At 45.7% G+C, this 22,235-nt stretch overlaps 1 protein-coding gene and 1 long non-coding RNA gene across 4 annotated transcripts in view; one reads left to right on the top strand and one right to left on the bottom strand.

Annotated features, from left to right (window-relative positions):
* Positions 1-671: 671 nt before the first annotated feature.
* Positions 672-18,316, top strand: LOC122462289. Its single transcript, XR_006284759.1, has 3 exons — positions 672-820; positions 15,146-15,259; positions 16,631-18,316. It is a non-coding gene; the product is annotated as an uncharacterized LOC122462289 (long non-coding RNA).
* Positions 18,317-18,349: 33 nt separating this feature from the next.
* The window catches only part of NRP2 (neuropilin 2), a 121,938-nt gene continuing 118,052 nt past the window's right edge, over positions 18,350-22,235 (bottom strand). For all 3 annotated transcript variants that reach the window (XM_037912001.2, XM_037912000.2, XM_043524955.1), the window contains exon 17: positions 18,350-21,872. In XM_037912001.2, coding sequence (XP_037767929.1) covers positions 21,568-21,872 — 305 coding nt within the window. In that variant the 3' untranslated portion in view covers positions 18,350-21,567. The remainder of the gene's footprint in view (positions 21,873-22,235) is intronic.

The raw sequence follows: 22,235 nt of genomic DNA, 5'->3' as shown, positions 1-22,235 counted from the left end.
GAACTCATTCTAACAGAAGAAATCGTATCCTGTTGAATCATTTGATGCTAGATTTGAAGTGTTGCCAGTAGTCATGATGCATAGTTACAGGGGTTTCCAGTTCAGAAGGGTGAGAACCCCCTATTTCCTTGGACAATGGTCACTGACTAATGCCAATCCTTTGTTTCTGTTTGATAGCTTGATCCAAGGGTGGTTATTATAACTGGATTTAGAGTACACAAAGTAGAAACTGTAAGGGTTACAGGAGGCTCAGTGATTATGTTCATTAATTAAATGATCACGGGCCCATAATGGAAGCAGGACGTCACTTTGTTAGGTCAGCCTGTGTTTTGTGAGTCAAAGGTGGAATGTTTTATTTAAAGAGACTGGGCCAGGTACGCAGCTGATGTAGTCAATGGAGTAACAACACTTTACAGTGGAGTGTTTCCAGTCACAGCAGCTGAAGGTCTGGCCCAATCCCTTGAGTTAATTTAAAAGCAACTGGCTTCCAAAAGTAAAGAGTGTACTTCATACCTGAGGTCCAAGGTTTGGGGAGACGTTAAATATAGTGGGTCAGATCCTCAGTTGGTGTAAATCAGTGTCACTCCATTGCAGTCATTTATGCTGATTTGTACCAGCTGAGGATCTGGCTCATTAGTAGGGAAAGCTGGAACACAGAGGTGAGGCCTGCACTGGGATCTGATAGGTCAATGGTCAGATCAGCCTCCCAAGATAGCTTCACTACTGCACGCCAATCTCTGAGAAACCGCTCAGTTTCCAGCTCTCACAAGCCTGGTTCCCGGAGAGTGCAGCTGTCATGGAAGGAACTAGGGCCATGCAGGTAACTTGCTTGCAGTCTATGCAGAGTGTTGGTGATTAGTCTGTCCTGCTCAATAATGTTAATTTCAAAGCCTAATTGGAAATGCTAGCGCCTACCTGAAGTGAACAGGAAGGGAGAAGTAATTCACAGCTGTGCTGCTCTTTGTCCGGACGTAGTTTCGGGGCAGGCCTGAGTTTGACAGGGGGCAGGAGTGTCATGGTTTACAGCATGAACTGTGTTGGTTATCTTTGGAAAGTGCTAGAAATGATAGTATTTATTACATGTAGTACAGCCAGGCCTAGGGAACTTGGGCCCCACCGCGGCAGGTGTTGTACAGACACATAGTAAGGGACAAGATTATGATTAGCCCTTTCTACAGGGAGAGAACTGAGGCACAGAGATTAAATGACTTGGTGAAAGTCGCACAGCGGGACAGTGGCAGAGCGAGAACTGAACCCACGTCTCCTGAAGCCCAATCCAGCGCCTTAACCTCAGATCACCTTCTGTCTCTATGAAGGATTGAATGCTGCAAAAAATTATCAAAAGTCCCGAACAGGCCTTACAGTCAGGGAAACCCCGGTTTTCTCTTGTTCCTGTCCAGGTCAGAGCAGCCCTCACAGGGGTATCCTGTAGGCATCAGGAAAACATGGATGGAGGCTCGTTTAAGTGGGTTAAAATATTTTATAGGCTGCCAAGTGGCAGAGGCAGCTGCAGTTGAGTCACTGTTTTCACACTGCTCACTCCACGCCATGCATTTTATCAGCATTATCTCCACTTCGCCCTGAGTATCTGGGGGAATCATCAGAACTTATTCCAGAGTCAGAATACTGAATCTGTTCAATTTCGGCAACATCAATTTCTCCTTGTCATTATCCAGGAGATGATAACCTGAGGCAGAGTTGTTCATTTCTTAAGTCATTGAGCAATGTCCTGTTTATCGTACTGTTCACCTCCAAAAATACCACACACACATTCCAAGCTTTTTCTCCCTTAGAACCATCCGCAGAACTCTCTGCCATTTGGGCAGCATTATTATCATATCTGTTGCTTTATATCCTTTCCACCACATGCTCCAGCATATGTAGAAGGCAGCATCCTTTATGCATTAGGGCTCGCTGTTTTAATGTTTTTAACACGGCACCCAAAAGCTTTAAGGCAGATCTTTGCTGGGTATGACATTGGCATGTTTTAATGAGCTTTGTAGATTAGATCAATGATGTGGAATTGGTTTTTTTTAAAGCGGTCAGTGAGGCTAATTAATCTGTTGTGTGTACAGAGTGTATTGGATGTTTGGTGCCCCTGCTGGATTATCACTGATAGCACTTTTTGGCTACAGCCAAGATTTGAAATGATGTTAGAGGAGTGTGACTCTTTCCCTGAAATGTGGCTCCTTCTATAATGGTACTGCGGCAGCTTGAGATCTCAAAGTCCACACGGCCTAGCTTTTAAAAAGCTTGTTTATGAACCTATGTTAGAGGGGATGGGAACCCATAGCGAGGGTCTGTAAAAATCCAGTTTATAACACAGGTAGCCCTTGGATGCACAGAGATGGGCAACAGTGTCAATACCTGTTTAAACATGGTTCTTTAGCTATGTGCTAACACAATTTCAAATCTCAGGGTTTAATGGGCCTAAGATGGCAACTAATGCAATGAATGGTCTTCATTTCATTTTTCTTTCTCCGTATCTCTTGTGCCCTTTTGTATCCATCTAGGTGTTTCTTTCTGCAAAGCACGACAAATTAATACTCGAACTATGCCTGGCTGTGATATAAATGGCAGAAAGTGTGTGGCGTTATTAGCAGCAGTAACATGGTGGGGTCAGATCCTCAAAGGCATTTAGGCACCTAAAATGGGAATTCGGCAAGTCTGAATACCTGTGAAGAAGCTGAGCCGTACTGCCTTTCGGTCTCAGCTGAGATCAGGGCCCCCTTGTGCGGCAGCGAGGTCTCGTGTGTGGCTCAGATAGATATTTGTCATGGCTTCTGAGCAAGCAGGAAAGCTGTGGATTCCAGGAGAGGGAAAAAAATGGATGAAGACTTATGCCCGGTCTACACTGGAATTAGATTGCCCTAGCCACGCCGTTCAGGGCTGTGAAAAATTTAGTGCCCCGAGTGCTGTAATTCCATACCCCTGGTGTTGATGCAGCTAGGTCAACAGAAGACTTCGCCTGTCGACCTGGTTACCGCCTCTTGGAGAGATGGATTAACTACGTTGATGGGAAAACCCCTTCCACTAATGTAAGAAGTGTCCACAACGGCGTAGCTGTGTTGCGGTAGCAGCTGTGGTGGAGACATACCCTTCGATCTCTATTTGCAGTGGGGACAGCATGAGGAACAGAAAGCTGGCAGCTTGCACCTTGCGTGCTCTGGGTTGCAGGGAGCTCATTCAGCCTCTGGAACAGACTAGGGCAAGCCCCCCCGGTTCCTCCGCTGCCCTGGCCCAGGACTGGTCCGTCTTGCTGTGCAGTGGCCCCTGCTCTGGGGTTCCATAGCCTGATTGATACACAATGTTGCAGTCATTTAACAATTGCTGTACGGGTTTTTTTTGTAATGATTTAGGGCTGGTCTAAACACTAGGGGTTGTTTTTGTGCCAGTTATATTACAACTGTTTAGAAAAGGCTATAACCGACTCAGTGTAACTCTTTGTGTGGGGTCAAAGTGATTTACATTTTAACTGGTCATTTTCTCATCTAGACAAGCCCCTTGTGTCAGTGCCCGCTCCAGCTCCTGCAGCAGGTCTCGGGCACCAGGGATATTCCCCCCGGGTGTCGTAACTGCCTCTCTGCAGCCCCTTTGAGCTGGACAGCACAGGGCTGGATTCTCCTGAACGGAGTCACTCCAGATTGATATTGGCGTGACTTGTAGGCGGTTCATTCCATTTTTAGTTCTTCAGCAAATCTGTCGCCGTGTCATTCTGCTCTTGCTGTTTTTATCATTCCAGTTCTCTTTACAACCCTGTTCTTGGAGACTCCGGATGAGTGGCTGAATACATCTCCCCTACCTAGGCACTTCTAAATAAAGATCCTGCCACCGCTAAGTGACTTACCCAAAGTCACACAAGCAGCCTGTGGCAGAGCCAGACTTCCCAGGTCCCAGTGCCTTAACCCCAAGACCTTCCCTCCTGTTGGGTAAAGGGTGCATAAAATAGTCTCCTTCTGATGGAGGTAAAAGGAATCACTGGCTGGCCTTCAGTGACAGAATGATCCCCTTTATTGCCTAACAATAATGATATAAAACCACGATATTTATTAAGTTCCTCACCCTCCTGTGAAGATCCCAAGGTACATTAACATACAGACTGGTGCCATTTGCAGTTCGAGAAGGGTTAATAGAATAGTAGACCTTTTCCTCTCCTTCTCCTTTCTCTTTGGACTTTTAATCATTTTCTCCTTGGCTTGTTTACTCAGCTCTTTTTAGCATGTGTTGCTATGCAAAGTTGGAAGGAGCTGTTTGGACAGAGGAGGTGTTTGTATATTTGAAGTTCAGAAAAATCAAGGTTTGACTTGCCAGCATTTCCTTTGCAGGAGGCTCAGCTGTCAAGGGTTGGTTTCTTTAAAAGAATGTTTTCACTGTCAATCCCTGCTAGGGGATCAGAAATAAAGGTAGGAAAACCCGTTATGGTATAGAGTGAGCTGGACAAGTGGCTTAAAAATGGCTGTGTTATTCTGAAAGTGATGAGCCTGTTCTACTTCTTTAGAAGAGGTGTCAAATCCAGTGGTTTATTTCTGTGATAATGATTTTTATTCGTATGATAGTAGCACCTAGAGATCCCAGTGCGAGGTGCTGTACAGACACATAGTAGGAGACAGTTCCTATCCTAACTTTCTCAGTAGAGAAGACAGAAAAAGGGTGTGGGATGGACAGAGGTGAAGTGATTTGCTCCAAGTCACACTGCAGCTCAGTGGCAGATTAAGGAATGGTCCCCCAGGTCCTTGGGTGCCAGCTGAGTGCCCTATCCCCCAGACCGTGCTGCTACAGACTCTGTAGCTATCATGCTTTTTCATCTGGCGCTTTCCAATGATGGGTGAATTTCATGAAGCACATTTTACAGATGAGGAAACTGAGGCACAGGGCAGTCGGGTGACTTGCTCAACCTCACGCAATGAGTCTGTGGCAGAATCAGGAAGAGTCCAGTTCTCCTTGTCTCTTAGTCCCCTACATGTGCTGCTTCCCTGCCTGAATGAAATCCCCGCCAGATGAATGTCTACTGCCGTTAGCCATGGACCAGTTTGGCAGAAGCAGTTGCCCTGGAAATGGTGCTTCCTTGGGAGGAGAAAAGAGGGAGAGGAGGCAGAGATTTCAAGGCCAGAAGGGGACCATCATGATCATCTAGTCTGATCTCCTGTATAACACAGGCCATAGGTGAAGATATGCGAACAAGTGATTCCTCATCCCCTCTTCAGAAGCTGCTAAGATTGCTGATAGGAAACCGCCCTAAAGTATTTCTGCATGTTGTAGGTCATTTAATCTCCCAACAACAACAAAAATCACAGGGTGAAATGTCATGGCAAGGAACCAACTTCCACCGAGCAAATTCATTTGCAGTTCTCGTTAATTTGGGCTGACCTTTATTCAAATGTCTACCATAAATGTATTCACAACAATTCAGACATTTGACTTTGTTTTGGTTGACGCTACTCTAATGTGGCTTTTTCTGCATAGCTCTCTCTTTTATGGTAATCAGATGTACTGCCAACTCTTCCCTTGCTATGTACACCAGTGAAGGGAACCAGATGCTTCTTGTTTTCCCCTGAAATATATCTGAATGTTGTTTTTGTTTAGTGTTTCAGAGGGTTTGGCTAAAAGACAATGTTTCATAAATCTGGCCTGCCCTGCACCCTGTTTCCCAACTTACTAATAGTTTTGGCTGCAGTTCCCATCTAGATTTGAAATCTCTCCTCATCCTCATGTAAATGAGCCCCCTGCAAAAGCAGGCCCATTTAATTCTGCTCATGTGTCCAGCTTTAGTTTTCATTCCGAATCAGTCATTCCATCTGAAAGGGTAAGGGCAGAAAGACAGAGCTGACTTGACAGCTTCGTTCTCAGGCACTTCGGCCAGGCGTTGGCCAATGAGGAAACTTCCTTGAAAGTCATTAATTTTGTGTCTAGCACTGACAATGAGGGGAGAAAGCCATAAAATTACAGCAGGAGTTGGCATGCACATTGAGCCTGGACTGCTGCAAAATCCTTGTATCCAGCAGAGCTAATAAGCTGTGCAATTAGCCGAATGGCCTTGTGAAATCTTTTGTAATGTACTAAGGGCCAATTTATTTTCAAAGCCTAATACAACAGATGAGGCAAAAGGCATGCATGCCCCTAGCATCTTAGTACCCACATTAAGTATTGCACTTTTGAGCACCATTTTGCACATTCAGTTACTAGATTTGCACATGTGGGTGCTAGTTTGCACAATACAGGTTTTGCCCTGGGCTCAGTGGGAGTTGAGGGTGCTCAGCATGGTGCAGGATTCAGTTCAATTTTCCCATCAGTCCAATGGGGATAGTATTTACCCATCTTTGTGAAGCACTTTGGGCTGGACTCTGACTCTAGGCATAGCCTTGAGCAAGGGGTTGTGTGTAAGTACAGTTACCCCAGGAACAGCCCCAGGAGGCATTCAGCCTACAGACATCCGCATCCTTGTCACAATCCCTCCCCTTCTTTTGCCTTGTCCCCAGGAGGTGGTGTTTTACTGCTGGCCATCCCAGTAGATTGTTCTCTTCCTTGCTCTGGCTCACCCTGGCCTGTGAGCAGAAGGAGGGAACCAAGACTCTGGTTTCAGGGAGGGAGTAGGTGGGTAAGTTGCCCCACTTAACCCTATGTGTGCAGAACCAAGAGCCAGGTAGTTCATGGAAGGATATAAAGGGAGCTCTTATCCCTTCTTACTTGGGTGCATAGTCTAGTCTATGCCCTTGGGATTTATCAATGGAAAGCACTATCTATGAATTATGTATTAGTGTATTTCCGTGTGTCGGAATGCTGCTTCCCAAGGTGAAAACCCCAGTAAACTGTGAGTATTCGGTGATTAACAAGGAATACTAGGTAGGTTTAGTCTCTCTGTATTCGCTCCCTGCTGATTCTATTTGATTCTGGGTCTCTCTAAGATGTACAGTAGCCTCAGGTCTTTTTTTTTCTTCTCCCATCCCTGTAGCAAATTCAAGTTGTCCTCCTGCCATGTGATCGTCCTGTGGTTAAGCACAACTCAGGAAAACGAAGTTCAATTCCCAGATCTGCCGCAGTCGCTCTGTGTGACCTTGAACAAGTCACTTAATTTCTCATGCCTCGTTTCCTCATCTGTAAAATGGAGTTAATATTTTAACTGACTGTCTGGTCTATTTAAATTGCAACCTCTTTGTGGCAGGGACTGTGTCTATCCAGTGCCTAATTCATTTGGGGCCTCTAGGCACTAGTGTAACAAAAATAATAAATAAGCCATATTGGGAAAATTTGTGAAAAGTGCCTATGTAATAGGAGCCTAATTCTCATTGATTTCTAATGCGATTTAGGTGCTGAAAACATTTAGGCACTCTTGACAATTTTACACACACGCCTTCCATAGCTGCTCCTATTTTTATCTAATCTCTGCATTCACCTCTCTAGCTTCTTTTGCTCTCTCTCCTTTTCCCTCTTATTTCCCCCCCCTAATGTCTTAAATTCTTTTTATCACCTCCTTCTGATTTGGGGTCTGATTGGGCTGTATTTCTTCTCCTGTGCCAGATTTATGAGTTGTCAAGATCTCCTGCCATATGTGTCTGACTGCTGACAGATCCCCCCCCCCCCCCCCCCAATCAGAGTCATTGCTGTTCTTCGGGTCCTTTAACATTGTCATGCTGAGATTATAGCTTTTATTTCCTTTCAGATTTGGTCCTTCTGTAGAACTTTCAGGTATTTGATAATATTTCCCCCCAGCCCCAACATACACTGTGATCTGCAGCTGTTCTCATAAACTGTTTTGCAGTGGATTTGTTCATTGCATATGACTGGGAGAGAAAGAGAGAGTGGGGGGGGGGGGGGGGGGGGAACAAAGCATTACTGATGAATTTAGTTTTCCATAGGTTCAGACAATTCTTCAAAACTTGACAGGGATTGACGTTTTCCCCTTCAAAGCCATGATTTGCTGTGGAATTGTTGTGTTTTTTATTAACGTACTAGCAGTGAGTGCTTAAAACGGTTGGCTTTGCAGATCCCTAACTTCTTTCTTTAATAAATGCATTTTAGGCTTACATTATTCCCCCCTCCCCCGATGTGTTAGCAGCCGGGGGACTCTTTCTCCACCTCCGATATACATCTGCTTAAGTCATCCTGATTTCTCTCTGAGGTAGCGAGACTTTGGCTTTTAGAAACTTGCCACACCAGAAGTTAATAAAGCTTCCCCATTGAAAAGGATAGAAGTGACACTGTGCTTGGGATTTCGTGGAAGAATGCTGGATTATTGCCAAGGTATAAAGGGCTCCCCAGCTCCGTTAAGCACATTGGATGTCTTCCTAAAACATGGTTTTGAAATTCATTTGGCAATCGCTGTCCTTGAAGGGTGCTAAAGGGCTCAACACCTCTGTCCCTTATTGCTCAATGATTGCAGTGGGCCATCTCCTGAATGCTCTCCCGGAGTCTAGGGGAACAAGAAGGAGATGGGACTGAAATCAGAATAATGAGCCCCAGCATGGGTAGTCAACCGGAACTGAACCTGGGTCCTGGAGTGCTGGCTGTTACCACTAGAGTTAAAGGAGTATCTCCAGCCATTGGGGCAGTGGACAAAAGCACAGGCCACTGGCTCTAAACAAAGACCCCCACTAACTGATCATAGTAGTAGTAAGCTCTTGTCCTTTATTTGCTAGACACGAGGCGGGCAGGGGAGATGACAAACATAGCCAGCACGTGACGTGTTCCATGTGCTCTTGCAAGAACAGGACAAATGTAACTTTTCTCAATCATCTGTAGGACTGTTCCAAGACACTGTAACATCACTATTGTGAGTTGTAGTGGTCTGGATCATAAATGTAGTAATAAAGTTTCTTCCCTCAGTTACACTGTTATAACACCACTGAAGTCTGTAAGCAGAATCTGTAAGTAAGAGTGCATGGTACAATGTACTTAAGTGGCACTCTGCATCTGTAGACACCACAGTGCTGTATAAAGTAGGTCTCTACAGATGGGGGACCTTAGGCACAGAGAACTCACGTGACTTGTTCCAAGTCACCCATCGGGTAAGTGGTAGCACCAGGAATAGAACGCTTGTGTCCTAACCTATGAACATTTAACTATTGTTTTCACTGGGAACAGGAGAGTGCTTGGAGGCCGACACGGGATGACCTATAGGCAGAATGTAGTTCTCTGGCCCAAAGCCAACTCTACACTACAAACCTTTGCCAGCCTGCGGTGTGAAGAGATGTGATCTGTGACTGATACAGCTGTGCCCACAAAAGCCCCAAGTATAGATGCAGTTATACTGGCCAAAGTGCACTTTTACCAGCCCAGTTTATTTCACTTTGGGGTGGGGGTGGAGAGGCGGAGGAGGCTGGCTGTAATAAGCTATACCAGCAAAAAACACAAGTTTGGGCCAGTATAAGCTGCATCCACACTAGGTGCACTTCGCTGGCAGAGTATCCCAGTAGAGTTATACCAGCAAAGCCTTCCAAGTGTAGGCCTGGCCTGAGTGTCCTTAAGTGACAGCGGGGGAAATTCACCTTGGTGAAGAGGGACACTAGGCCTATGCACCACTTATATCCCACTTACACATCAAAATAGGGCTTAAGATGGACGGACATGATGCACAGATCTCCTGCTGGCCCTCTGCACAGGGGTGAATTTCATCTCTGTGCCTATGTGGTGTTACCTAATGGGCTCAATTCACCTCTGGAGGAAATGGTTGAGACTCGACCCCTTTTGCTGGTGAATTTGGCCTGGCTAATTTATTGTCTGCATCATGATACCTACCTACAACCGGGTAAGTTAATAATGAAGCAACAGCTCAGAGTTTTCAGCAAAGCACTGTCAAGGTCAGACGCTCAGTATTTTTTATGATCTAGTTCCTTGGTATTTTTATGACATTATTAAAAATGAAATCGAGCTTCCCATGGAAGACCTACTGCTGTTTGAAATGCCCATACATCTGTGCACGCTACCGAACATTTAGTGAATGGTAGCAGGGGCTGCATGGCCACTTAGTGCGTGGCCGGCTAGCATGCTGCACTCACACCAGCGCTAAGTCTCCGTGTAGACAAGCCCTGACAAGAGCTTGATGTGAACAGCTTGTGTCTTGCGATGGGTGTTCACCTTTTCCAGGTGCCTTTCACTTGCCGCAGGTTCCGTAGGAAAGAAAACAGAGGACAATATTTGTGTCTCAGCACATTAAAGGCCGAAATGATGTAGGTGCCCAAATGTTAAGCACTTATGTAAGTGGCTTGTTTGTTTGTTTTGTTTTTTAAAGGCGAGGCATCACAAGCACCAATGAAATCAATGGGAACGGTTTGTTGCAGCACCCGTGATGGGTTATTTAGGGGCTTAAATGTGGCTTTCAGTGGCAGTTTTAGGCAGCTAAATGTGAACCTTTTGGCTAAAATGCATTCTGCAGTGATGTTTAGATTTGGCCTAAGAAAACACATCTCCTGTGTATCTCCTCCTCTTTGAATGTCTGCTTCCTTTTTCATTGCCGCTGCTGCTTGGCTGTACTAATGTAGGGGCTAAAATGGTTATTACAGAGATCAAGGAAAATAGAAACAAAAAACCTGGCAGATCAAGGGATGGTTGCACCCAAGTGGGCAGCCTATAAAGAAGCCAGAACATTGTGGGGGAGAGGAGTATCAATTACAGTGAGGAGTGATAGGACGAGAGGCTGCTGGGGGTAAAGGAGGCTGCATTGTTCTTGGATGTTGTACAAGGCTTGTTTTCTTACACAGCCTGTTAAGCAATCAACAAGATCAGAGACTTATCCCAACCAGGCAGCCTAAAGAAAAATCCCACTCCTTGATGCATATGGGAGTGATTAGCCAGGTGGTAAAAGAAAACGCCAAGGATAGACCTGAAAGCTTCAGCAAACCCAGGGATTCATGCCTGCTTAAAAAAAAGGGGGAAAAAAAAGTGGTTGAAATTCCAATTAAATATCATAGCAAGTCACTTGGTTTTGCTATGCCCTAAGGCCTGGTCTACAGGGAGGGAACAGTAAAACTTCCCTGGTAGCTACAACTGCTGCAGGGCAACTATGGTGGGTGTGCTAGTGTGAACAGGAGTCCCAGTCATCAACAGTAGTTATTATTCTCGTGGTAGCCTCTAAAGACCTTGCCCACAGCAGGTCCTCCTGGATCCGCTACTTATGGTTCTTCCCCTTGGAAGCTGTAACCAGTAATGAATTCAGGGACCAAAACAGCCTTCTTAAAACAAAGTATTCTTTATTCTTAACAATAGGAACAAGGCAAAGCATAAGTGAAGAGCTTTGTTTTAAAAAAAAAAAAAAAAAAAAAAAAATCTGCATGTCTATCTTACTACCCGACCTTGGGGTCTGGGTGCTGCTAGTCTGCTTCTCAACCGTCTCTGCCTCAGTCTTCCCTCCTGTGCCTCAGGGACGCCCTTTTTAAACCAGCCAATGGTCTTGGTTCTCTCCTGTGCCTGCTGATACCAGTTGAGTGATCGAGATACACTCCAAAGCCGAGGGCTCTGCATTGTGTCTTATCTCTTGAAAAGTTTGCCAGGAAGGGATGTGAATATCGGGACCCATCCTCAGTTTCTGGGCGCAAATCCTGGCACATCAGCTAGTGAATGAACACACACTATGCATACAGAGATCACAATGATCCATTCAAGATACTGTAGTTCTAAATTGTTACAGACACGGTAACAGCAGAGCCAGGTGAAGGCATAAGTTAGCAGTTACAGTGGTCCGAGTCACCATTTTGAGAAGGTTTCAGAGTAGCAGCCGTGTTAGTCTGTATTCGCAAAAAGAAAAGGAGGACTTGTGGCACCTTAGAGACTAACAGATTTATTAGAGCATAAGCTTTCGTGAGCTACAGCTCACTTCAAGGAGTCCTTCCCAAACACAGGGATGGCGTGAGAGCACAAGCTGTGAGTGTGTGGGATAGCTGGGAATCGTGGGCAGCAGAGTGAAGGTGGGTATTACTGTGGCTATAAGACCCATGATCTCAAAGGTAGGCCATGGCTAATTGGTGGAGAGCCTTGGATGTCTTCCAAGCCCTCTGTGACGTTCTAACCCCCTTCTTACAAGAGTCTGTCTACACTTGAGTTTAACTCCAATTAATGGAGTGCCAGTTACCTCAAGCTTCACGTTTGTGGTTTACTAGAGCACAATGTAGGCAGCTAGCGGCTATTATCCGGGGCTTTGCCTAGGGTCAGCCACAGACGTATGTGCCCAAGAATAAACTGTCCAGTTAGGCTGTCCAGACTAACCACATATTAGCTAACTCAGTTCATTAGCAATCACTTAACTGGAGTTAAGGAACTTGATTGCAGATAAACCCTTAGATTATAGTGGGGTAAAAAAAAGCTCCGTCCACCTCCTCTGGTGTTCCTGTTGTTGGTCTCATAGGCAGGACTGTGACTTCACCAGTGGTGTTAATGGTAGGTATTTTTTGGCATAAAAGCCAGTATAGCCATAATGTATTTGTTAATTCATTTGAATATTTGAGAGACGAAGTGCCCGGATGACAAGAAACTAATTAAAAATCAGAAAGACAAGATGTTAGGGGAGAGAAAGTGAATAAGCAGGGGAGAGCCACAGGCTGTGCGACCTGCTCCTGCAAGTGATTAATTAATTCTCCATTCATTTGTTCAGACCTGGAGTTGGGTCCCCGTCTCCTCCCTGTCCCCCTCATTCCTTAGAGAACGTCTTTTATTTAACAATTCCTCATTGAAACAAAACTCCAAGCATTTTTTTTTAAAAAAAAAACAAAAAAGCATGGTAGATTGCCATCAGCTCTTGCATACGTTCTGGAGTGGCTGGAGCCCAGTCTCTGAGCAATCTGAAAAGGGGAAATCTATTGCATTAGATTGTTAGGCTTGTGATATCTCTTGTATCACAATAAAAGCCGCCCCCCCCCACGCCCTTTCCTGTCATTTGCAGCTAGTGTCAGGATCAGGCAGTGGCGTATCATCTTTGTTCTCCGGAGCGCAAACGCCACAGAAAAGGGGCATCGCCCGGTTTCAAATCTCCATGGGAAAAAACAAAACCGTAGCAACAACTACAAAAGGCTGAGCCTAGCTCCTGGTGAAAATGAGAGGATTTTGGTTTTATGGAGTGGATGTTTAATGCTCCCTGGAGGTTTGGCAGAGCTGTATCCCCAGCTATTATACTTTACATGCAACTGCTTTGCCTTCCATTTTTCTCCTACCTGTTTTTTGCTCTCCACTTTAGCAGCGGAGCCTCTGGAACAGCAGTGATTTACAGGCTGTGTTATGGCAGGACAGGTCTGACACTGATGGAGTTGCTTATCTCCCGTCTGTGTCCCGCTAGATGACAGCCTCTCCCTCAGGTATCAATCAGCACATCAGTTCTTTATGCCTAGGTGAGGGAAGAGCTGTCAGGGTTGCATTCTGACTGTCATCTTCATCTAAACTGCCAGCTGCCCTTCATTGCTTAAAGAGTGTCTTTTTACGCCCAAAGGGCCAAGGCTTTGAACATGGCAAAAGTCGAAACTTCTGCAAAATTTCATTTGCTTTGGAGGTGGCTGGGCCTGATTGGCTTTAATTTGTGAAGCCATCCATAAGTAAACAGGAATTTTCCTCCCCCCCTCAGCCCTGCTTTTCCCTGTCATCGTAATAGGGCTTAGATTGCAGCCAACTCGGTCATTGACAGGCTGATGCAGCTGAAACAATTGTGATGTCATTACTGCCGTGAGATGCTGAAGATAGGCTAGACATGCAAATGTCTTGGAACAAACAGAGCCAGCAAGACAATTTAAAATGCCAGTAGGCAGCGGCCAGGACGTTCTCCCACTGTAAAGGGAGGGGAAGGAAGAATCCGCTCTCTACATGAGCCTGGCTTTCAGCTCAGTCCCAACTGCAATGACGTTTTCCTTTCACTGTACTGGTAAATGAACAAGCTGACACTAACCCTGGATAGGCTCTAGACAATCTGCATATTGAAGGAGCTTCCATAGCACTGAAAAGGCAGTGCAAGGCTCTGGGGCGTTATCCTTCAAGAGCTACAATCGCCTTCCCACCAAGGAACATTGCATGATGGCATGCTCAGGTCCGGCACGGGCATTTTGCTGGGTGGTTTGATAGCACATCACTGGACTGTGTGTAAGAGCTAGTCTGGGCTGCAGTGTTTAGTTTTAGGGACCAGTGTAGTGACCAAACAAGAATATGATGTAGTATTATCCACACAGGTTAGACCAAGCCACGTCCTAGCACATGTGGGCCCCTCCTGTATTATGTGGGTGTGATTAAAGCCCAAGACTGGGACACAGTCACTTTGGGATTCAGTTTCTTGAGCTGCCACAGACTCTGGGGAAGCCAGGATTTCAGGGTCCACTCTAAAATGGGAAAGGAATAATTCCTTTGTCATGCCTGTCTATTTAGACTGTAAGTTCCTTGTGGCATGGGAATGCGTTTTGCCCAGCATCTGGTGAAAAAGGGGCCTGGATCCCTCGCTGTTGGTTGGACTTTGGTAATACTATAAGGCAAGTAGTTCTAGTAACCCCTTCTGTTCAGCCCCACCTTAGGCTGAAGTCTGGAACAGGAAGACTCTAGGGGCTGCTTTGCAAAGGCGAGAGACAGCATGGCGGTTAGCAGAATCAGCGACACGTACCAAGAGTCTTGGAGAATGTACCAGTAAAAGTTCATCTGTCTCATGCTCTGACAAAACAAAGGTTGCCTCTGCGTTTGACTTTGACACCAGGTTTAGCTGTCAGCCCATGTACACACGAATGACATTTAGGGAAGCAGAGAAGGGGAGAAATCCCTTTTAAGGAATGACGCTTGCTCTATCCAGCTGCAGATTGTTGACTGACTCTTTGGTGACCTTCCACATAAGGCAAATGAGCCTTTAATATGGGAAGCAATAGTCAGTGGGGAATATTAATGAGTGGAATCTAATATTTGTACTATTAACATAATGGGAGCTTTGACATTAAAAACTATGGCATCAACTTGCCAGGTCTAGGCAGGTGCTCTGATAGGGTGTAAGCATGGGAGTAATGTGTTACATTCCGAGCTGGCGTCAACAGGTAACTCAAGATGTTCTGCCAGGTGTCACCAGATGGTGCTGTGGTAGTCTTAGCACGCCAGCAAATTCTTAGTCTTGTAAAGACGTGTTGTCTTGTTGTGGTGTTAAACAGAAATCCTTGAGAGATGCTGTGGCAGATAGTTTAATCTCCTTCTTCTTTATATTTGGCAGCACGTTGGGGACAGGGAATGTCCCCGGAAGCAGGTATTGGCGTGTGGGCTGGTATTCCTGGAAGAGGGGACTGCCTGTGTCTGTGACGGCCTCTGCTTCAGAACTGGGGTGCATGTAAGTTACTTTGAATGTATGCAACTTTTACATCACTAATTTCTCTGCTGCTGGGAAGCCAACCTGCAAGGGCCCTAGCGCCTGCTACCACTTGGCAAAGGTACATTAGTGTCAGAAGAAGGGGCAACAATTAATTTTTTTAACCATAGCATGGTTGATTAGGTAGCTAAAAATCCTTCACTGTGCTATATTGAAACTCCCCTCACCCCATCTATCCCAGGTGCAAATGTAGTCCAGACATCCATCTGACCAGTTTTTGCTTACACAGCAGGCTGCCCCATTGTGTAAGGAGGAGGTGCAGAAGCCTGGCTAGTCTCGGTCAGTTTGGGGGCAGGGCTGGGGGCTTGGCTGAGCCCCTCCAGGCAAGTGGGTCCTCAGGGAGCCTGGCTGGGACAGGCCCTGGGCTCACTGATCGCGCCACTCCTGAGGGGCTGGAGCTATTCCCCGCCCCGGGACAAGCCCTGGCTGCATTGCCAGCTCAGCCCGGCAGACACAGTGGCCTCCCAGCAGGGCCAGTGAGTGTGGCTGGGTGGCAGGGCATGGGGGCTTGGCGGGGGGGTGCTGGGCTGTGAGGGGGCGGGAAGAACTGTGTGTTGGGGTACCAGGGAGTGTGGGTTCTGTGTGGGGTTCTGGGCAGTTGTGGTGGGGCTGTGGGCAGGGGGGCGCTGGGCAGGGCACTGTTCATTTGTGGCAGGGTCTTGTTGGGGGTGCTGGGCACAGCGGGTCTGGGAGGGCTCTGGCCATAGAGAATTGGGGAGGGGGTGTTCCAGTATTGAGCAGGGGAGGGCTGTGTGGCGTGGCATGGACCCACCCCCCGAGGGGAAGGGGCATGCTGGTAGCACAGGGCCGGACAGGCCACTGTGCGTCTGGCAACTGCCAGTTTGTAAATAGTGTCATCGCACTGGGCTGGGCGGAGCAGGGCCTCCCCTGCCATGCCATGCCATGCCCCTGACCGACACCCCCCGTGCCATGATCCATTGCCTCCAGGGGGGCCAACAGATATTTGGCGCCGGGTCCACAAAAGGTTAATCCGGCCCTGATCCCAATCCGAACCACAAAAAACGGGCTCAGGGAATAATTGCTCTGAGCAGAGGTGAGCATGGAGGAAGACTTGAGCTTACCCCCTTCAAGAGTGTTGTTCCTTCTGTGCTGATAAGCAGAGTTTGTCTACCCTCTTTTGGGGGGGGGGGGGCGGCAGCTGTAAAATGGTCCTACCGTTTTTGTTTTGATCCATCTTTCAGCCACACCAAAGACCCACAGTGTATGTGGTTGGGGGAGGCGGAGGAGGATTTCTAATGAAAGGGGGGAGGAGGATTAGTGTAGGCCTCCCTGGCAAGGGGCTGGTTGTAACAACCTCTGTCAAACACACAGATGGGAACAGCATAGCTGAGCATTCCACCCCAAGAACTAGGCATTTGTTCTGGCACCAGCTGAGATAACTGCATGAAATATGTGGGAATGGAAAGGCAAAGTGTCACTTTGATCACTTCATCACCATCCCCGCCACCAGTGCCCAGACTGGCCCCAGAATCCAGCTGGACCATGTTTTGGCCTAATCATGTCTGCACTGGGTCCAGTTTCAGACCTCTGCCATTCCTGAAGCTGGCTCAGCCTTCCACACTCCGCCTGTGTCAACATCTTCAGCAGGACGCAGATAAGAAGGAAATGTTCTCTGTAAACAATGGAGTGCGGCATGCCAGCAGGCATTCTTAAAATTCAGTGGAAATGTCAAAGATCCTGCCCCAAGGACACCGAGCTGCAAAGAAAAATGCAAGAATTGTAACGTGTTTTCTTCCTCTGAACCTTATTTTTGTCCTCAAGATTAGCAATTAGGCCAACAGTCAAACAGCTTCCAGGCATGTGGAATCGTGTAAAAGGTGACTGCAGGCTCACAGTGGCACAGGGGTTGTGTCTATAACAGGATCACCAAGGAAATCAGGCTTCGCAGGTCTATCCATGGAATGGGCAGTTAGGGCAACTGCATTGGATGCTGTCCTACAATGCCTCCCCACCATCCCTCCTCCCTGAGCTAGAGGGCTGAGAAGGCAGTCAAACCCTCCTGGCCATTTAGGACTGGGTGTGACAATTAGAGTGGGATTAGTGCCAGCTGTGAAGATCATTGGTGCCATCTACAGCTGTTAACTGAGCTCAACAGCTCACTTCAAATCACACCATACTAGGAAGTTTTGGTTACTACTGACCTGGGGCAAATTAAACTAGCAATATCGAGGCAGAAGAGCTAATCTCCAGTCTCCCTTTAGACAAGTGATTTACCACTCCAGCATGAGTCCTGCAGCTTTGCCTTTGTTTCCCTGCTGCAGACAGTTTGCCCCAGGCATGTAGGTCAATGGGAAACTTTGGACCCTCTGTTGAAGACCCAAGAAGTTCCACTCCCACCCCCCGCCTCTTTCCAGAATTTAAGGGAGAGTCCAATGGAAACACAAGCTGGATGTTCAGCCCACCTCAGCCTGAGGAATGCTTCACTCTGGTGAACCCTCTCAGCCTTACAGAGCAGCTTCACCCTCCCCAGAGCACATTAGTAACGATCAGACTTCTGTGAACTCAATCAACAGTTGTTTGTCCTTACCAGGCCTAAAAGATTCCTGCAGGACTGGATTTGAGAGGGCAGGAAAGCAGGATGTCCTTCCTCCTTGGGAAGCCTCATGCCTGTAAATGAATGCTAGTTCCATCAGTGGGCCTCTAGCCCAGCTGTACTGTACTGCCTCAGGACTTTTCCTTCGACCCCCTCCTTAAAGTCTTTCTCCTTCCTGCTCTAAGGACCCTCCCAAGCCCCATGCCTCAGGCCAGCTATCTGGCCCTGATGGAGATCTTGGTCTTACTGCTACCCAAATTTCACTAGAGTGATCCATAGCCTTGCCTTGTATACATTCCCAAAAGCATGTGATTTCCATCTGGGATTACATCACTCCTCAGCCCTGCCTCAAAACTACATTTCTCTGGGTTCCTTTGCCTTAACAGGCCAAGCCACCAACAACTGGGGGCTCACAACACACCCACATAAAGGCCTCAGCACACTCCCCACCCCTTACTTTTAAATTTTCCTTTTACAAAACAAAGTGGAACAGCCTCTCTACTGTAATGTTTATTAAATAGGCATTTTTAAAGGGTTTTTATACAAATCATATAAACACAGTTTAATTTGTCTTTTTACACTGAAGAATCACAGTAAAAGAGCTGAAGCTCCTATGTCCTGGCTCAGCCAGTGAATGGTTGACTACCTTGCACTGCAAACCTTGGAAAAGTTCAGCTTTTGCATACAGTTTCTTAAGGTTAATTCCCATGCTCACCTCCCTGCAAAATGAAATCAGCAACATGACAAACACGCCTGTTAGTAATGATTACTTGACACTGGGAGGGTGTGGAGGTAACACACTTCAGCAAAGGCATTATTAACACTGTGTTAGTAGTGTAGTTTGGAAAGAGCATTGCTTGAGAACATGGATTAACAAATAGTTCATATTTGCAGATTAGACTGCACCAATTTTATTTTCCCTGTTAAAGTTACAAGCAAACACAGTTATCTGTATTAGAACAGTAAAGCACACAGCAGCAGTAAGTGAGGTATCAGCTATGCAGCATTATTGGCCTGTTTCTGCTCAGCAAGTGTGCACATTCAGGTCCCTGTACCAACCCACATGGACTAGAAATGCAGGACTCTTATGGGGTGTGCTTTTCCATTACGCACAGCTTGGCTAGGTCCAACCCAAATTAGTGCCACAATCAGCAGTACTCTCCTGCCCCAGACCAGAGCTACAGTAATACCGTTCAGTCCCACGTAATCATTCACGTACACAATACATACAGAGAATTCATGTGTGCGAAAACACACATCGAGCTGACTCTATGTATATACGATCTCTCCCCCTCTAGCTGCCTACTAGACACTGTAACATTACCATTACTATATATTAGTGACTATTGTTTCTATAAGTTGACTTTTATAGGTAGGTGGCTATGGTCATTTCCCATTCACTCTTCCCCTTTTGTGTGATTTAGAAGAGGGATAAAGTTGATGAGTAGCAGCAATCCATCTCTGAAATGGTCTGATACATTTTACTATCACTGTGTGAAGGGTTGGTTTTTGTTTGTTTTTTTGGTAGAGTAACAGGTAGTTTGTGTGTGGAGAACGACTAAGTTAAGGAGACCAATTTTTGAAAATAAAAAAACCGGGATGGTTTTGTGTCAATGTATTTTTTTGTTTTGTTTCGTTTTTTTTTTAAGGGACATGAAATAGTCACATACTAGATAAGACTGCACTTTTCAAAGTGTGTGTGTTAAGTGTCACGCCTGCCAGCTTCCAACTCAACAAGGGTCCATGCTTATTTTTCAGGAGGATTTTTCCAAGTGAGCTCTTCATGAAACTCTCAACAAGAGCCATTAACATTCATGCATGCTACTTCTTTTCTCTTCACTCCAAATGCTGCTCATCACACTGAGCACTTGTCCTAGTGGCTGGCTTGTTCCTAGTACACAGAGCAAATGCTACTCAATGTAGCGTCATGCCCAGAAAACTTTGAGATATTATATATATAACATTTTGATATCTGAAATGAAAAGCGAAGCCATGTCAGGTGTCTCACAGGAAGATCCTGGAAGACTATATGAAAACAACAGGGTATATGGGCACTTTAAGAATAAAATTGCTGGCGTGGTTATTGGGTTCTTGCTTTCACATGGATAATCCATGTGCAATACTATGGAAACATTCATATAGATAACCCAGCTGTATTAAAACTGAAATAACATCATTGATGTGAAACCAGGGATTTTAAACCTTTTCATTCACTACATTACGGTCATAACACATCTCTTGTGTGGCATGATCACACAGACACAGAGAGAAAATATAGCCAGACCACTTGCAAGTACAGAGTCAAGACTCTTCCACTAGGCTCTACCCAGTAGAGTGCCAATGAAGAATATATTACAGAGAGGAAGAAGAGGGGAAGGATGAATGCCTTATCTGTAGTTTGATACATCACTGATCTCTAGACATAGAAACAATATGTTTTTCTAAGGCACTTGATTAAAACAAAACACCACATAATTTTGTTGTTGGTGTTGGCAACAGGTCAGAAGCAGAGCAGCTTCGCTCTGAAGGGATGAGAAGATGACCGCATTTTGGTTTAAACTGTTTACTTGATATTCAAACTGGAGTCTTGCAGCTCATACCTGACTCCAGGGAAAGCAGAAGAATTACCATAACCCAAAGGAGAAAGAATGGTTACCGCCTTAGTAGGGCAGTCAATTAATCTAAGCGTGTTGGGTCTCACCCCACACTGCATCCCACTCCACGGGATGGTGCATGATAAAAGTTAATTTTTTCCTTCTTATTCTGAGTGGCCATCATAGTAGCAAAGAATTTAAATATATAGCTATATATATAGCAAGCCATTCTCTCAAAAAAGCCATCTCCAGAATCTTGGGAACCTTACAATTGTGTGTCTTTTGTTTGCTGCAATTTTCTATATATATATACTTTAAAAAAGGATAAAAGAAATAAAAAGAGCCCTTCTGAGGAAGGTCACTGCTGTTTCAATCCAAGTTCTGGATTTAATAAATGGCTCTTATTCATAAATCACTTTAAGGCTCTTCAGCTTCTCTCTGAGGGGTGCGTCTACATGTAAGGTTTCTTTTCTATTTTGCTTTTTAATCTCTTAAGAAAGCACGGCTGTTTCCCTTGGACCCTAAAATTGGTGTAATTCTTTCCACCCCCTACGCCACCTGGATATGGAAAGTTAAAGGCAACAACCTGCTTTCATTTTAGGCGTAGAAACTGCAGCTCGCCAGGTTTGTATAACGTGCACCAAGAACAAATCCCTTAACTCAAAAGAATATCTGAATGGGGAGAGAAGCGGGATGGGCTTTTGTGTGTGTGTTATTTCTAAAGACAGAATGGCTAAGGAATTTTCAGCCATGTATTCGAGAAAGGAAGTGGGAAATAATGATCAACATTTTATTTCTCACATCCAAAAGGTAAACCATCATTTCCTTGGACACATCTCAATCATTCACATAAAGGGGCAAGGGAGCATCTGAGCTCCTTTCCTTGTTCCAGCACAGTTCTCATAATTACAATAATTATTCAGATACTGTAGTCCTTGCAGATTGTAATCCATTTACTGGAGTCTACAACTGTGGTTTACGACAGGGACCTCATGCCCATGCCCCCTTCTGTATTCCAGATTGGTTTGAGATTATGGCAATCCATTCCCATAGAAAACAAGTAATCTTCACCAGCTACTCTCGCTGGAATGAAATGTCACATGTGATTCCGGTGCAATCAGTCATGCCTCAGAACAGCACTTCTGGTGGTTCATTTTGACTTTGTGCTTGATGCCATCATACAGCTCAAAGTTGTAGTTCTCCAGAGTAGTGGAGCTTCGAGAGGACAGACCAGTATAGGAGCATGTACAGTAGAGCAATAACCCAGCACAAATGGCCCCTAGGAGAACTCCAAGCGAACTCATAGCTATGATGGTAACTAGGATTGGATCCAGAGTGTAGAGCCAGCTCTTGTCTTTGTCCAGCTTTGGGGTTACTGGAGAGTTAGTAGAGAACAGTGTGGTGTTGTTATCCAGACCAAAATAATCTGCAATATAATTGACAGTTATTAGCCGGAGATCTTTATTCACCTTAAACTTATTTGTAAATAACAACATTTGTGATGGTCAGCGTTAGATCCTCAGCTGGCGTAAATCAGCAGAGCTTTAAGTCAATGGAGCTATAACAATTTACACCAGCTGAGAATCTGACTTTTCAAGTGCAGTTGTAGTCAGAAATCAGGTTCTCTGGGAATCACCTCTCAGGGTCTCTGTGGCCTGTCGAAGCTCCCATACCAAATTTGCACCATTTACAAGTCAAGATGCAATGTGAGCACCAATTAATGTTTGAACGTTCAGTTCTGTTGACGCCACCACAAAAACCGTTTGCCATGCTGATAGCAGTAAAAAAA

Source organism: Chelonia mydas, chromosome 11 (genome assembly GCF_015237465.2).
Source record: "Chelonia mydas isolate rCheMyd1 chromosome 11, rCheMyd1.pri.v2, whole genome shotgun sequence".
Classification (NCBI taxonomy): Eukaryota; Metazoa; Chordata; order Testudines; family Cheloniidae; genus Chelonia; species Chelonia mydas.
The sequence above is the reverse complement of the archived record's forward strand: the minus strand, read 5'-3'. Positions and strand labels throughout refer to the sequence as shown.